Source organism: Emys orbicularis, chromosome 2 (assembly GCF_028017835.1).
Source record: "Emys orbicularis isolate rEmyOrb1 chromosome 2, rEmyOrb1.hap1, whole genome shotgun sequence".
In the NCBI taxonomy this organism is placed as follows: Eukaryota; Metazoa; Chordata; order Testudines; family Emydidae; genus Emys; species Emys orbicularis.
The window spans coordinates 234,272,757-234,290,134 of NC_088684.1; the positions used below are offsets into that span (position 1 = coordinate 234,272,757).

The window sequence follows — 17,378 nt, forward strand, 5'->3', positions numbered from 1 at the left end:
AGCAGAAATAAAACATTTGGGTTATTTGAGTAATTTTTAGACTGCAAGCTGTACCAGGCAGGGATGGTCATTTACTCTGTTTGTACAGTGTCTAACACAATGGGGCTTTGACTTAGTTGAGGCTCCTTGGTGCTACTGCAATACAAATAATTAATAATGAAGATAGATCAGTGGTTCTCCAAACTATGGTCTGCAGAGAGCTGGCTGGCCATACGGTGTTAATGATCCTCATTGTTTCCAACTGCTAAATTACATTAAAAGAAGCTAAACAATATACATTAACTTAAGCATTTGTTGGCATTGCAACATGGATGTCATAAGATCACAAATAGGAGGGATGGTAACCATAGAAAGTGGGAGAAGAGGGCACAAGAAACCTCCTCCCATTTGTGTCCTGAACATAGATGCTGGGCACAATATGTTCATTGTCCTCTTCCAAGCAGAAGGTCTCTGAGTTTAGCCTTCCAGTATGCTCTGGGCAGGGGTGGGATCATGGTCTAGGCTCCTCCCCTCACCCAGCAGAGTTGGCCTGTCTATGGGAGGGCACTCACTGCTCACTTTCAAAGGGTGAAGCAGTGGCCATATTCCCCCTGACTCTGTGCCCATGTCTGGCAACACGCCTCCACACCACCCCCAGTGTGAGGCTGTGGATGAAGACTCACACTTGAACCCTTTCGGCAGAGTAAGCAAACGATCAGGACCACCAGCCATGACACTCTTCCTTTGTGAAATACATAGGCTTAGATGCCAACCCTAATCCTATTTTTCCTCCCACAGAAAGAAACGTTTCTGCCTAGTCTCTCACAAGTGAGGCCCCTAGAAGGGCGCATTGCACGTTTCCTCCAAAGTCGGCGTCCCAGCGAATCAGTTTTACAAGAACGGGATTCCTCAGATGTTCACGTGCCTCCAGTTTTGTACACAGTTCATGCTGTCATACCCAGTTGCTCAGACGTGATACTTAGCAATAGGAAAACAGCAACAAATCTGGTTCAGCAATGTAAACATACAGAAAACGAAGCCAAGAAAAGGGATGAGGACTCACTGCAGACTCTTCATCTGCCTCAAGCATGTTACCAGAGAGGTGAGAGTCAGGATAACAGACCTATAGTAAACAAATTTCAGAAAATCACGGATACATGGCAAACGGAAGCTTTGTACAGAAGGCAGCTTGCAGTTAGACCTGAATCTGAACCTTCTCCCGCACCGTCTTGGAATTCCCTTTATTACGAAGATTTGAAACCCAGTCATTTAGACCAATACATTGTATGGCACAACCCAGTTAGTCTTAGTAAGCCAGGTGTACCAAAGAATCAAACTGGTGGAGAAGGTGGAAATTTTCAACCGGAGTGCAATGATCAAGAGGAAACCCAATATACCTTGAGTTTGGACGGCAACCCGCCCAACATGGCATTGCCTGAATGGATTCCTAATTCTGGGATGCCTCGATCTCAGACATCATTACTCGAGCTTCAGGATTCCTTTTCTAAAACAGGAGCACACAAATGTTTTCATAATTCTATTACAGGAGAAGCAAAAGACCTTAGGGATAATATCCATGAAGGGAGGAGGCACACATTCTATGGCTTCAATTCATTTTATTTCTATAACTGACATGTGCCTTTGTCCCTTTAAATTAAAAAAAAAGAAGACCCAATCAATCCCTCTCCTTGTATTTATGATCTGATGTTTTGTGACTTATATTTTGGACTCTTTTCTTTGTTTTACTGGTAAAGTAATGAACATCTAGAGTCTGAGGCACAGATATGTTTAAAAAACAAAGGTGATGGAACACAACATTAAATTGTAGTGAATCACCAGGGATGGACTGCATTCACCCAACAGTTCTGAAGGAGCCCTAGAATTAATAGGTAAAGCCAAACGTGTAATTTGCCATTAAGCACAACCACCAAAGGACTGCAAGGAGCCACTAGAGTAGCTGTTTTTAAAATAAAGCCTAAGGATGATTATGGGAATTAGCTGAGTGGTTGGAAAAACAGTTGAGAAAAGTATAAAGGACTGTAGAGTATATGATAGAAACAGAGCAGCACTGTTGTGGGAAGCTGGATTGTGCTTCTCTACCTGTTTAGGAATCCTTGACAACGTTAACAAAATAGAGGCTAATTGCAAACCGCTAGACAGAATGTATTTAAACATTCGGAAGCATTTTGATAGTGGCCCCCCCTAAAAATGAGACGCTATTAAGGAAACTTAGTGTAAAGCCCTATTGCAGGTTAAGAACTGGCTATGAAATAAGGACACAAAATGTAAGACTAACCAGCTATTCTGACTGCCGAGAGAGGTTAATAGTGGGATATTCCAGTGCTGATCCCTGGGTTAAGTATGGTCCCAGTGAATTTATTAAGGAGCTAGGAGGCAGATTGGGATTAATAAAGTGCCAACATTTGCTAATGACACAACCATATATAGGTTTTTAATTAGTTATTTAAACCAGGGATTATTAAATTAGGCCCCCAGGACATGAAGGAGGGGGGAGATGCCACAAGGCTTTCTTCACTTTTGTCTGCTGAACTGTTCCATTGAAGGAGCAGGAATTGCCTCTTCGCTCCCCATAGTTTAGCAGGATATCAGAACATATCCATTCTGAGTACATGCCCCTGGCAGTCCCTTCCCCCTCCCTGACTGCCTGATCCCAGTACTGAGCTTCCTGCAGCTAGCAGCTGCCTTGGGACTTTCCTTAGGCACTGGATGGGGACTGGAAGATAATACAGCCGGGGACTGATAATATCTATGTGTGGGAACCCTACGGGGCCGACTGGAAGAGGGATTGTGTTTCCCAGCCCTGCCCCCTTCCCTGCACAGCTCCCCAGACCCACAAAGAGCTCTCTGACTCTCTAGGCAACAGGGGAAATGATGCAATGCAGGCAGCTGAGCCCCCTTTGTCCATGGGAGTGCATCCGGTCTATATGTGGACAAAATCAGGCCCTGGGTTATTAAGACAAGGGGTGATTAAATTAGCTGTTAAGACTAAGGATGAGTGTGAGGAACTCCTGTAGGACATAACACACTATTAACTGGACAACACAAAGGCAGATTAAATTTAACTGAGACACGTCATGCACACTGCAAGGTGGTACAATTTAAACAACTCCTGGACACTAATGGGTTCTAAATTAGTTGTAACCTCTCAGGGAGAAGATTTCAAAATCAGTGACAACTTCTACTCAATGGCACAGCAGCATTCAAAAGAGATGGTAAACCACCGGGAATACAGAATGTTATCATAAAAATCTTCAGTCTACTGCATTCAGTTTTGTTCACCACACTTCATAAGCAACATCTTAGAAATAAGGAAGGTCCAGAGAAGGGCAACAAATATAAGACTTGAAAGGGTTATTTACATACTAGGAGAGATTTTAAAAGACTGGAACTATTCATTTGGAAAGAGAAGAACTAGTTTGATAAGGGACATAACATACTTCATATAGAAAAGGTCTATCAGCCATTCCTATAATATATTCTCAGCCCTATAATGAGAAACCACAAGACCTTTTTGCTCAGTGAAATTAATCAGATCAAAAGAAGCACATTGTAAACTGTCTACTAATTTACTTGTTTAACTTGCTGCTCAGGATACTATTAAGGCAAAGAGCTTAGCAGCATTCAAAAAAGGATTAGACACAAATCCTAGGAGCATAAGAACAGCATCTGCAGTTCTAGTAGATTGAATAAACATTCTAAGTGCTATCAGCCCTTACGCTTCAGGATATAAGCTGATCATGGGCAGATTTAAGAGCCCACTAAAGCATTCAGCATTGACCACTGCCAGAGATAGGACTGGACTACAGATCTCTTCTGATATAGCAGTTCCCACATTACTAGACTCACAAGACACAATGAGCAGTTAATTTTGTAGCCATGATATTGAAACATGACTCAAACTATCTGCCAGGCAGGTAGTTTGATCACAAATGTCTCATTATGGATTAGGGGCGAGATCTACAAACTGCCACTTTAGGTGCCTACATCCAACATTTAGGCACATCTGAGATCCACAAAAACAAACCCCTAAGCTGCCACCTAACCATGGAGGTGCTTAAATTTCTGCTGGTGGGCAAGCGCAAAGCTGCCTACGTCCTGATGCCACCATGCTACTTGCTGCTCAGTGCCCTACCTCACACCTAAACCCCAACAGGATTCTCAAACTATCTCACCTGCAGGGCCCCATCTGGTAGATGTGATCTGAGCACACCTAACCCACCCTGAAGTTAGTTGAGGGAGACCAGGTCAGGTAGTAAGAGAGAGAGAGAGTGTGCCTGTGTATGCCCAATAGTTAGGGCATTCATCTGGGAATTCATTACTTCTACGGGCATTCTGTGCCAAAAAAAATAAAAATTATGCACACAATATTTTAAAATTCTGCAAGTTTTATTTGTCAATAAATAAATACAGAGGCTCCAGCATGGCAGTGGGGAGCACAGGGTGGGAGATCACCCTGCAACCTCCCCACCCCAGGGACGTGGACTCAGTGATGAGGCTGCATCTGATCCTGACACAGCACAAGGCCTGGGCCTGCCCCTCTGCACCAGGTGTGGGGCAGGCTCAACCAGGCAGGATCCAAGTCTGGAGGGGCTCAGTGTGGGGGGATCTAGGTGTGGGGTGAGAGGATTCTGTGTGGGACAATCTGGGTGCAGGCAGCTCAACAGGGGGTCTAGGTGTGGCAGGATTTGGATGCACAGAGATTTGTTGTGGGGGTTCCAGGTGCAGGGGCAATGGGACTCTGCAGGGGCTTCCAGGTGAGAGTGGTTGGGGCTCAGCGGAGGGGTCTCAGAGGGGGGTCTGGGTGCTGGGGGGGTGGGGTGGGAGTCTGGGGTCAGTGGCATGGGGATCTGGATGTGGGGGCTCAGGGTGGTGCAGGGGGGGTGGGGCTCATCAGGGTGGGGGTTTGAGTGCAGAGAGCTCAGTGGGGGGTGGTCTGGGTGCAGGGGTGGGAGTCCGGAGGCAGGGGTCTGGGTGCAGGGAGTTCCAGATGCAGGGGTTGAGGTTCAATGGGGTGGGGTTCGGGTATGGAAGGCTAGAGGGGTTCTGAGTGTATGGGGTGAGGCTTGGCAGGGGTGTCTGGGTATGGGAGGTCCGGATGCATGGGGGTTGGGCGGATGGGGGAGCAGCTCCCTGTGCAGCTGAAGAGCGATGGGGGCAGGCAGCAGGGGAGGATGTTGAGCTCCCTGCAGCTGGGGGAAGTTTCTGGGGGTGGGTCTGACACAGCCGCAGCCACTCCTTGCAGGGGAAGAGGAAGTCCAGTCCTCTCCTGCCTCCAGCCCAGCCAGGACTAGCAGCTGATCCCGACTCAGGGAAGGAGCCACTGACTGAGGTGTCCCCCAGCCCTGCGGTGATTTCTCTCTCCGCCGGCTGCTCTGGGTGCCTAAAACAATGTACCTGCTCCACTAGGGAGTGATGCATGATTGCTCTTGCAGCTTCCCTTTGCTTCCCTGTCAGAAAGTCATTTTTCTGCAGAGAAGCAAAGAAATCTGGGGGGGGGCATGAATTCTGCGCACGCGCAGAATTCCCCCAGGAGTAATTCATGTTTGAATCCATAGTCTGGAGCAGGCAGCTGAACCCAGCTCTCCCACGTCCAAGGAGAACATCTAACTATTGGTTATAGTGAGCTGGTTTGCTCTTGCTCATTCCGTTGCTAGGGTGTGGGCTATCTAAGCAGCTGAACTTCCAGGAGAGGGTTCACAGCTGTGCATCTTGAGTGGCGGGAGGTGCCTAACTGCCTAGGCATTTTCTACTGGCTTGCTGAGGCATCTCCCTGCTCAGCTTGCTGGCTTCAATAATTCCCTTTCTTAAACACCTAATTCTCCCCCATAGGCTGCTTGGTGAGTCTGGCTACCTAACTTGGGGCTGAGGATTTCCAGGCCCTAAGGAGCTGGATGTTGCAGTGCTTTACGGATCTGGCCCTGAATCCTGGAAATAACATACAGCAAGTGACTGGGCTGTATCCACCATCTCACGTGGTCAGTCTCCAGCTCCAAGCCCTTTGCATACACAACACAGAGAGTCCCTCTGGAGCTCTACAGGGCACAGGGTATATGGACACCAGCACAAAGTCTCCAAATTCTGCACCACCCCTCTTTCTGCAACACAGCAGCACTATTTCTGCTGGGTTGTAACTTGTGGCTCTCCATGTAGGGTGACCAGATGTCCCGATTTTATAGGGACAGTCCCGATTTTGGGGTCTTTGTCTTATATAGGCTCCTATTACCCCCCATCCTCTGTCCCGATTTTTCACACTTGCCGTCAGGTCACCCTATCTCCATGGCAGGGGACAGGACTTGGTCCTAAATATGTCATTGGGGTTGCTTCGCAGAAAATTCTGAGGTCAACTTCAGGCTTCTCTTTTTTTTAATGACTCTTAATGTGAGTTGTAGCACCATCCTTGTGCTCTTATTTTAAGAAACACCTTGATGCCTTGGCCAGTTTAATACAAGAACTGCAAAGGCTTTATAGATTACATTAGATTAAGATATCATTACATAAGGAGACCCAACCATACAAATCTCCTTACAAAGGAGACTTAATTTGAAGCTTTTCTTGGGTAGGTTGATGCCCTGGAGAATCATTTGACAGCCAACCTCTTTTGCTACAACTACTTACAAGGTTATAACTTAGATTTACTTTAGATCATGCCACCAAATGATAACACAGTGACAGGATAATAATCCCTGACCATAACAGAGCTGCAGAGGCACTTATCACAGCAGGAGACTGTCTCAACAGCCTATTCCCAATTAGTTTATCTATTAGCAAAAATGATTAAAAAGTAAACTGAAAAAGTGGCAGATTTGACCAGCTATACGGAAATAAGGTAGGCCAACTGCAATTAGTGCAGTTGTATTGTGCCCTCTGATGGATGGAATCTGACCTGCTCAAGCACTGGTGAACACTTTCCAGGGTTGAGTTTTTTACTGCCAACTTTCAGATGTCACAATCCTCCTCTTTCAAAATGGCTGAAGTTTTAGTCACATTCATTAGTAAATAAGTATCAGAAGCAAAGTGACCAACTTCCATACGTACTGTATTTCATATATATATATAACATTCCATATACTTTACCTAACTAGGTACTTCTACGGCCTTTATCACTATACTATTTAAGCACCTCATTGATGATAATGAATATCTCCGAGAGGTAGAGAAGTATACTTAATCTCCATTTTACAGGTGGTGATCAAGGCTCAGAGATGAAGTGACTTGCCCAAGGTCACACACAAAGGCTGTAGCAGAGCTGAGAACTAAATCCAGATTGCCTGAGTCCTATCCTAGTTCCACAAAACTATCTTTCCTTTCTTAGCTACATGTTTTCCATTTAAAAGAACTCTGACTGTGAATATATTTCTCCTTTTTTTAAATTAGTAACTGGACCTAACCTTCTGTACATATTTATTTGATTTCACTATTTTCCCTTCAAAAAAAAGAATTCAATAAAAATAATTTTGTTTCGAAAAAAGGTGCATCATTCTTGCAAAATGGTTTGAGGTGTTAGAAAAACAGTCAGGGTCCTTTTTTAGGAGTATTTCAGTTGTACCTAGAATATGAAAATAGTTGAAAAATTAAAACAATAACTTCATAAACAAATGCCAGCCTGATGCTAAAATTCAGACAATGGGAACAAATGAATACTATGTTGTAAATGTATTCTGATTAATAACCCACTCCTACAACTGAGAGAGACACAGATTCTGGCACAGAAAGCCACCACTTTATTCTCTTCAGCTCTGGAAAATAACACACAGTGTACACATTAAATGCTTGTAAGCACACCACATCCTATGTGCAGGATTTGCATTTAATGCTGTCTGATGCTTCTCCAGTCCTCTCAATTCCCACACATATCTAATCCAACAATTTACCACTAAAGCATTATCCAAAGTTCTTACTAAAAACACACTATACAGGGTCAGAAAGCAATGATATTCTGTTTCAATTTCTTATATGGATATTTCTACTAAATTTACAGCATTAACAAAAGTATTGTAAACTTTGCAGGAATCGAACAAAGGGCTACATAGTTTTCATTAATCATATTTAGGTTCTGATGTTTCCAAGTGAAATATACCTATTTCTACTATATTTATCTTGGGATTTTTTAACTCTTCCCATTTTTCTCTTACCTACAAGTGGCTTTTCTCTTTTAGGCCTGATTCCTAAAGCATACGCTTAACTTGATTACTGAGATAGTCCATTGAAATCAATCCAAAAACTTGCAGGCACAGCCTGGGGTGCTGATGTGCACACACTTTAACCAGTGACTCCAGCACTAGTATACTCAACTGCTGAATATTGCACACCAGTCTGAGCAGGCAGCTCATATACTAGATCTCTGGATGCACATGTAAGGGGGCTGTTGGCCACTTACTGAAAATCGAGGGGATCTTTTTTGGTTGGTTCTCACCCAGTACCAGGAGAAAGGGCCCAAGAGAAATCAGGATCCTAAGATTGACAGTCCCCAGGGCCAATGGGGAAAGGGCAATGTTCCAAGTCAGCCAGATTGACAGAGCAGGCAGGCCAATGAGGGAGTCAAGAGCCCGGGGCCTGCCCTCCCTGTGAGCTGGAGTGGCCGGAGCCAGAGTAGGGCAGAGCTAAGGAGAGAGCAGCAGCCAGAGCTGAGCTGGAAGCAAAGCAGCAACTGGGGAGAGAGCAGCAGCCCAGAGACAGAGAAGGCAGAGCTGGGCTGGAGCCAGAACAACAACAGCCGCATTGAGGCAGAGCGGAGCTAGAGCAGCCTGGAACTGGGGAGCTGGAGCAGTGGAGACCAGCCACACCGACAGTGAGCCAAATCGGAGCTTCAGCGAGGAGCTGCGGGGCCAGAGCCAGGATATCGGACGCTGGCCGTGCCACAAGTAATACCAGAGCCAAGCGCTGTGAGCAGCTAGGGAGAGCAAGGTGGGACCCCGGGCAGCGATTGCTCAGCAGAGGGACACATCACCAGACAAGAGGGCCCCGACATGACAGGAGGGCCAATGCTGGGAGGGGTGGGGGAAGAGGAAGGCTCCTGCCACCTAGAGCCTGATGGCATGTAGCCACCCCCAGGGCAAGTGTCTTACCTGCAGTCTCACTGCAGTGCAACCAGGTCCTGGGAAGGAAGGAATGATGTCTGGGACCTGTGCAGAACGGACTGTGAACTTTTCTTAAATTGCAGAGACTTGTTCCTTTAACCTTTTCCATTTGTTCCTTTTTTTCTTACTGATGTTGTTTAATAAATTGTATTTGGTTTAAACAATGTACTGATTAGTGGGTCAGGGAAGTAGCCAGTAAGGAGAAAGTATCCCAGAGTGGAGGACATCCTAGCCCTTGTCCTAAGTGACCATGACGAGACAAGATTGAGGGTTAAACCTTCCAGGAATCCTGGGACAGTCTTACCGGGATTACAAGGACTCTGCCAAATGGGAAAATAGAAGAGGAGTCCTTAAGGTGAGGAAGACATCTGGGCAAAGGGAGTTGGGGCAAGGACTCAGATCCTTTCGCTATCCGATTCCACTGGGGGAGTACAGAAGCCAAGACAGTTCTCCACAAATTGCAGGACCATCCTCCCTAATGCTGCAATGAGAATCATAACTGGAACATTAACATCAACACCTATTCAGTGGCTGTCCACTCTAGCATACATACCACCAAACAAAATCCATAGAAGAACACACAGCTTGTGAGTATAACCAAACCATGGCCAATTTGAACTTACCATTTTATGAGGTCTTCTGCACTCTTTTTGAGATCAGGCTAAAGCTCTTAAAGCATCTTCATTCAGACTCGAGGCACACTGGAAAGAATTCTGGGATAATGTTATTTTCCTAAACAACCACCATTACCAACCCCATAAAACAACTTCCAGGCTTCAACCTACCCCCAGAAACAATGCTCTGCATTGGACTGTTTCAGAACATCGTATGGCAGATGCTGTCATCTCTTATGCCAATAAGAGACCATTGTGCCAGCACCACACAATGAGGATTGCTCAACTCTGTGACTCAAGAAGGCCGTCCAGGACATGCCTGCGCCAGTTTCTTTCCAAGTATAAAATAATGGACAGTGGCATCATGAGATGACCTCTCTCGTCACCTGCCTACACTGAAGGCAACAAGAAGACTGGTCCCAGGATAAGAAGGAAATTCAGCCCGTGTATTAAGAACTACAATCTACCTGCAACATCCAGTGAGGTGAGAAAAACTGTTTGATTCAACTTTTGCTTAGTCTAAAAGTTTAGGCATTAGAATGCGTGTTTACTTTTTATTTTTGTATGGAAACTATGACCTTTTATGCCTACCACTTATAATCACTTAAAATCTATCTTTCTGTAGTTACTAAATGTAATTTAATGTTTTATCCTTACCAGTGAGTTTGTCTAAAGTGCTTGGGGAATCTGTTCAGGTTACAAAAGCTGGTGCATGTCCATGTTCCTTTGGCGAAGTGGCATACTAATAAATAAGCTTGCACTGTTCAAGAGGTCTGGAACACTGTAAGATGGTATATTTCTAGGATGTAAGGCTGGGGGCTTGGGAAATTTGCTGATGTTTCCACATGTATAGGTCAATGAGTGGCTTAGAGGGTATTCATGCAACTTCACTGGGTGTGCCTCTGTGTGCTTGTGACTGAGTGGTAACAGCGCCTGGAGGGGTTTGCTGCTTGTCACTGGCAAAGCATTGTGAGAGACAACCCAGGCTGGAGAGTTAAGGGGGCACAATGGTTGCACAATTCCAGGTTGTACCCCAAGGATCCCGTCACAAAAATATAGCATGCATGTAACATGGCCATGTTAGTTTAATTATATGAATCTTAAGTTTCCATCATTGCCAACCTCTACCATTCAAACTCTTGAGTTTGGTTTTGGTGTTGTATTTTGATGATTTCCAGACTGTATTTAAGCTCCTGAAGGTGTTCCTGGCTTTACTGATTTTGTTCCGGATGTCCTGGCTTGTTCCACTGTCCTGGCTGATGGTGCTGCCCAAGTATGTGAATGTTTCTACACTGGTGAAAACATAATCCTCTATCCGTACTGGTGATAGTGAGGCAATATTAAAGGTCATGATATCTGTCTTATTGTGATTGATTTTCAGTCCAATTTGCTGGCTGAATGCATTGAGTCGAGTTGTTTTTTCTTGTATATGGTGTTAGATATGTGATAGGAGAGTGAGATCATCTGCGAAGTCCAGGTCTTCAAGGGATGAGAAGGGTGTCCATTTAATGCCTCTTGGCATGTCTTCTGTTGTATGCTGAATTACGCAATGGCAATGTTGAAGAGGATTGCAGACATGACACACCCCTGACGTACTCCTGTTTTTACTTCAAAACTGAGCTCACTGTAATCTATCCTACATGTAAAGTTGAAATAAAAGCTTTTGATGATGTTGATTATACGGAGAAGGATTCCATATGCCCGCAGAATGCACCATAGGCTGGTCCTGGGAATGCTGTCAAAAGCCTTCTCAAAGTCTTTATGTAGAGCTGCTGTTGCCATTCTAAGAATTGTTCTATTATGTTTTGTAGAGTGAAGATCTGGTCTGTGCATCCACGCCTGTGTACTTTCAACATTACTTTATAATGTAGAACGCTGGGGGATGAGAAAGTATGACATGTCTAAACTGTCTTCATTCCATACAGCCTGCCTCAGAAAAATCCTCCATATCTTTTGGCCCAGAACAATCTCAAACCAAGATCTATTGACACAGTGCAGCCAAGAGGATATGAGCACCATCATTGCCAGGAGGCGTTGGAGAGGGATTGGCCATGTGCTTTGGATGGAAACTGATTCCACCACCAGAGTAGCAATAAGATGAACACCTGAAGGCAAGCAAAAACGAGGCTGCCTGAAAACAACATGGCAAAGAGCTGTGGAACCTGACCTGAAAAACCTGGGGCACAGCTGGGGAACCATTGAAAGACTTGCCAGAAACAGACAGCAGTGGAGGTTGCTGCCCTAAATGCCAGAGGCGTAATGGGAACATGATGATGATGACCATTCAAAAATCATGATTTAGGACACTATATCACTAGGTTGGTTTTTAAAATCATGATTTTAAAAAACTTAGATCAATTTTATTTGCATTCTGGCTGGTTTTGAATGTTTAAGATCCACATGCGTCATGTTTTCAAGGTGTTTGTCACAATTAGAGCCACGGAACTTATTTTTTTATTAAAATTGAGATTCTCACATAATCACAATTCCAGAGCTGCCCTCAAGAGATACACTAAATACCACAAAAACTGCAATAAAATCCCAAGACTTGGCAACACTGCTTAGTTTAATTTTTCAACCTTCATGTTGTATTGACAATGGTTTTGCTTTTAATTTCCTAGTTTCCTATGTCCTTAAAAGAGGAAAGGGCTAAGAACACCCTCTAAGCTGCTTTAAGAATTTATAGTGGCATAAAGTCTTAAGCTGCTCTAAGTCTCTGAAGTGGACTGGTGCCCATTGACATCCATTCAAAAGTGCCCTCTTCTTTGTCTGCCTAGGACACAGTCCTCAAATATTTCTAACTTACTTTATATCCAGTGTGTTTTGGCCTCCAAGCATAGATATGACATGCTCTTTGGTGAACATTACATACTGAGTTTCAAAATTAAGCTGTTTCTGAGTTGTGTCTGGAAAAAGAGTGGCAATATTTTTATTTTTATAGTAGAAACTCTTTTTTAAAAGAGTTTCTTTAACTCAAAAGAACTGAAGCAATTTTTATTAAAACCCTTTAAAAAATTCCTCTCAGCATAGACATCAGAGTTTCACATGAACGTGCCAGGGATCAGCATGTGAAAATGAATGCCATGATTCTCCTCTGTCTTGCACCACGTGTGCCCATTCAGACCTCTGCAGAGCAAGTGTGAAAAAATGCAGTTCTGATTTAGGCTACATCTACACTTAAACCTTTAAACTGCAGCTGCGCCGGTGTAACATGTCAGTGTTGATGCTTACTATGATGATAGGAAGGGTTCTCCCGTCATCACACCCTTGAGAGTTGCAGCTACACTGATCTAACTTTTCAGAGTAGCCCAGCCCTTAGTAGCCTTTTGCACAGATGTAAAACACACAGTCCAGGTCTACACACAGAGTTGCAGTGGTTTAACTACAGGCGTGATTTTAACCCAACATAGTGAAATCAGGGCAACTTTGTGTGTGGACACCAACATCGATGTCAGCTTGTCTGGCAGCACGCTAACCCAGCATAATCCCTTTTAGGCCAAGGGAAGCCTTTCCACACAGGGACCTGCCTGGGTTTGGTTCAACCAGTTAAACAAACCCGATGCATGTTGTCACGCAAGGCAGTGGGAGTCAGGCCCCGGCCTGGACGTCACGTGCTCTCCGGCCAGGCTCCCCCCGCCCTGGCTGGGAAGCACGTGGTGCAAGTGACCAGCCCTGCCGCTCCGCAGCCGGACGCTGAGGGCTCGCAGCAAGGGAAGCTCCGTTTCCCCCCCCGCTGCGCCTGCGCGTTGCGGGATTCCCAGCTCGCATCACTGCTTAGGCTCCTCCGTCGGGGCCCGTAGAAAGAGGCAGCACGTGACTTTATCGAGGCACACGCTGAGGTCGCAGCCTCACCTTGCACCGCTGACCTTTGCGTCTCACTGTTGTACGCATGCGCAAAGGTCTCACCTCCTAGTCGTACCTCCTACGTATCCTCACATACGTCATGCGCCATTTCGTAACGAGGATAAGGCGGAGACCGGGTCTACTTGGAAGCCACCTATCCTGCTGTTAACGTTGTGTGACGTTTGTCCTGATGGACACGTAAGGAAACAAATCAAAGTTTCCCAGGGCGGCACCTGATTGGCCAGCGCTTCGAGTGGGCGGGCCGAGTGCCGATGCGGTTTGGTTGCAGTGGCACCGGCTACATAGGCTCGGGTACGGCGTGTCCTTGGGCTCAGACAGCGAGCGTGGGACAGAGACAATAGCGGTCGGAGGGCGGAGAAGGCCGGCAGGTGGGTGCCGCGAGGAGGGGGTTCCCGTGGGGAAGGGGGTTGCTGGTGCTCTGGTCTCGGTCGGGCCGGCGCGGGCTCGGGCTGCCCGGGGGAGGGGGTCCGGCCCGGGCTGCAGCGGCCGCTTCGCGCCATCCCGGCATCACCCCGACCTTGGCTCTTCCCGCGCCCCTTGCCCGGGCCCGCATCGCACCAGGCTGCCCCCCCCCGGTGACCGGCCCAGCGGAAGTGCCGTTTCCATTTGTGGCCCGGCTGCTGGCTGGGGCCACCGCCAAGGTCAGCCTGAAGCGCGACGGGCCGGGACCCTTCAGTCCCAGGAGTGGTACCGGACACGCTGCGGGGCCCGGGGCTGCCCTCTGCCGCCGCGCGGGACCGTGTCTGGCTGGGCTGGAAGCGGCTCCATTGCAGCGCCTTGCAGCCTCCCTCGGTGTCCCTGCCCCGGGCGCTTGTCAGGTCCCTGGACGCTCTGTGGGGAGCTGTTTCACGAGCCTGCAGGCAGCTGCTTTCTAGTCAGAACGAGCTTTGTAGCTTCTAAGTCCTGAAGCCAAGAGAACTGTTGTCAAGCCCTGCTAATTTTCTCGTTGGGTGTATGAAATGATATCTGAGGATTTTTAGACAGCTGGGTCCTCTCCAGAACGGCCTCGCCTAAGAATATACATATGCTTTCCTGCCTCTTCTAAAGTGCACCAAAAACGACCTGACCTTGGTATTGTTTCCTTTTCAGCATTGAAAATGGGAGACATTGAAAAGGGCAAGAAGATCTTTGTTCAGAAATGTGCGCAGTGCCACACAGTTGAAAAGGGAGGCAAGCACAAGACTGGGCCCAACCTGAATGGCCTAATTGGACGGAAGACTGGCCAAGCTGCGGGCTTCTCTTACACAGAAGCAAACAAGAACAAAGGTAAAACTAAAGTGTTACTCTTCCAAGTTACATGGAAGATGTAGAATGGTAACTGAGTGATAGACGACATCCAGCTGCCAATGGCAGTAGTTCTATAAGTCTTATATTTGGTTTAATTTAAAATGTTTGCCTTTAGATAAGTGATTTTTGAGGAAAAGGTTAATTTATTTCAAATGTGTAATTGATGGCTCAGCTTATAAATCTATATTAACAACTTTAATTGTTTTTAGGAATCACCTGGGGTGAGGAAACACTGATGGAGTACTTGGAAAATCCGAAGAAGTACATCCCAGGAACAAAGATGATTTTTGCTGGCATTAAGAAGAAGACTGAGAGGGCAGACTTGATAGCATATCTCAAAGATGCCACTTCTAAGTAATAGTTATCTGCTGCCTTATTTATTTCACAACAGAAAAGGAAATGAAAGTGTTTCTGTGATGAGATTGGTTTTTAAATTTTCTATTTTTACATGCACTATATTAAACCGCTTAAAATCTGTCTCATCAGCTAGAGAATATTGCTCGTGGATGGTTGTTAAAGAATACATTTGTTTGGCAGTCGTAGCTTATGGGAATACATTTAAATTGGATTGGGCTTGAATGAGTACGATCATGTTCTATGTTTTGTAGTCATTCCTGATCATGCAATTAAAAAAAGAAAAGTTTTTGTGCTTCCTTCATTCTAAAGAATATAACCAGATATTAGTCAATAGTATGGTGGTTCTGACATAGGTCAGCTCTTCAAAAAAGAGAAGAGCAGTTTCTTGGCATTCCCCACGTATCCTCTTCTCCATTATGTCTCTTCCCGCAAAGAATATCAAACAAGGGAATTAATTTGACTACAATACTTAATATAGCTATATCACTGAGTAGGGAGACATTTGTTTTTCGTGGGAACTAGCAATGCAGCTTTTTTATTTCATAGCCTGACAGGCAAACTGGGCAAAGTCCCAGCTACTTTGATAGTGTCCGCAATCGGAAAGCCTTACCTGGCTTATGCAAATTATTCTGATTTCATTCTGCATGATACAACGCATGCCCTGTCATCAAAAATTTCTTCATAATGATTGAAATGCTCTGCTTCATAGGAACTTTTTAAAGGGACAGTTAACTTAAAACTGCTCAGAGCCTAGTGACTGTCCTAGATGTCATAGATAATATCTATTATGGCTCCTGAAAGAAGGACCCACCCTGTTGTGAAAAGGTTATGAACAAGTGCTCTGGGAGTTAGCAAGGTACAATGTAAAAACTGTGCTTGAATCTGTGAGCAAGGACTCTTTAGTACCTCTAATCAATTGGATAGAGGCAATTTCTGTTCAACAGGCGCAGGAATTGCACTTGCAGTATTGAAGAAGGAAATGAAGTCTTCCTGTCTGCCTCACTTTAGCAAATGCTGTTGTTTGCTCACTTCTGAAAACTTGATTTTGCACAGTGTAAAATGGAATTTTTAAAAGGTTCAACTGTTTTCTCCATAGACAAAACTGAATTGTTAGGATAAATGTATTTATTGTGTACCACCCACTCAGACACATGATGAGGTTAAGTGTGCTTGATACTATAAATTAAAAAACCTTCCCAGCAGAATACTTCCTGAATGTCTGAAATTATTAACTGAGAAGTGATGGGGTCATAGCTCAAAGCTGTGTGGCTGCACTATGGCACTAGGCTTCCAGGAAGCAAGAGTGATAGAGGGATCAGCATGGGGGGAAAAAGCAAACCACTGAGTGGTTGGGTATGAAAAATATCCATGTGAGGAGGAGGTGTATGGAAAAAAGTCTACCAGGCCATCACCTAGGCAGGGCAACATGTCTTTATTGGAAAGCTTTTTTCTCCACAACAACAACAAAGTGATGATTTACTTTGCAGTATATTTTAATGTAGTCTTCTGATGCTTTAATTCCTTATGGTACATATTCAAATTCTGAATTTTCCCCTTATAGTACCCCTTAACTTTATGTATATCTTACCATGACCCATTCCTTAGTTTTCCTGGAAAATAGTTTAAATGAGTAACAAATACTAAAAAAGAGAAAAAAAAATCTTGTCTTCCTAATGCTAACGGAAATGCTAATAGCACTCAACGGTTGAGAAGCTACAGCCTTCCAGTGCTGGCCTAAGGTAAGTGTGGTTACATCTTAATGCTGGCTTAACTTTTGTAACTGCTAAAGAATTATTAAAACTTGGAGCAGGAGGGGAAAGCTCACTTTAGCCCTTTATGCACTCATGTACCAGTTAGTACTTTTATCATAAAGCGTGCTCAGTAAAGTAGCAATGCTTAGTGAGACATAACAGAATTTCATCTAACATGTAACTTTAACACACACTAAACTTTATTTAAAATACCTGCACTTCGTAATTACTAAATAATAACAAGCTATCTAAAAAGATAGCTGGCACCTACTCTCTCCACTTGGGTAATGTAGTGCCAACCTACCCATTAAGACTCCTCAAATGCTATAATGCTGCTGAAAGCACATTGTATTTGCACTCTAGCTAGGTACTTTTAGCACTCTGTGTAGCATGAATGCCTCAAACATCTGTGAAGTTATTTTACATCA

The 17,378-nt window shown here is 45.0% G+C and overlaps 2 protein-coding genes across 2 annotated transcripts in view; both read left to right on the forward strand.

The window, feature by feature from the left end:
• The window catches only part of SPMIP4 (sperm microtubule inner protein 4), a 35,458-nt gene extending 33,847 nt beyond the window's left edge, over positions 1-1,611 (forward strand). Inside the window, exon 9 of the mRNA XM_065399949.1 lies at positions 778-1,611. Coding sequence (XP_065256021.1) covers positions 778-1,611 — 834 coding nt within the window. The remainder of the gene's footprint in view (positions 1-777) is intronic.
• Positions 1,612-13,799: 12,188 nt separating this feature from the next.
• On the forward strand, positions 13,800-16,402 carry LOC135873474 (cytochrome c). The gene is made up of 3 exons (XM_065397989.1): positions 13,800-13,923; positions 14,645-14,821; positions 15,052-16,402. The coding sequence occupies exons 2-3, from the start codon at positions 14,653-14,655 to the stop codon at positions 15,198-15,200; spliced, it is 318 nt and encodes a 105-aa protein (XP_065254061.1). The 5' UTR covers positions 13,800-13,923; positions 14,645-14,652; the 3' UTR covers positions 15,201-16,402.
• Positions 16,403-17,378: the final 976 nt, after the last annotated feature.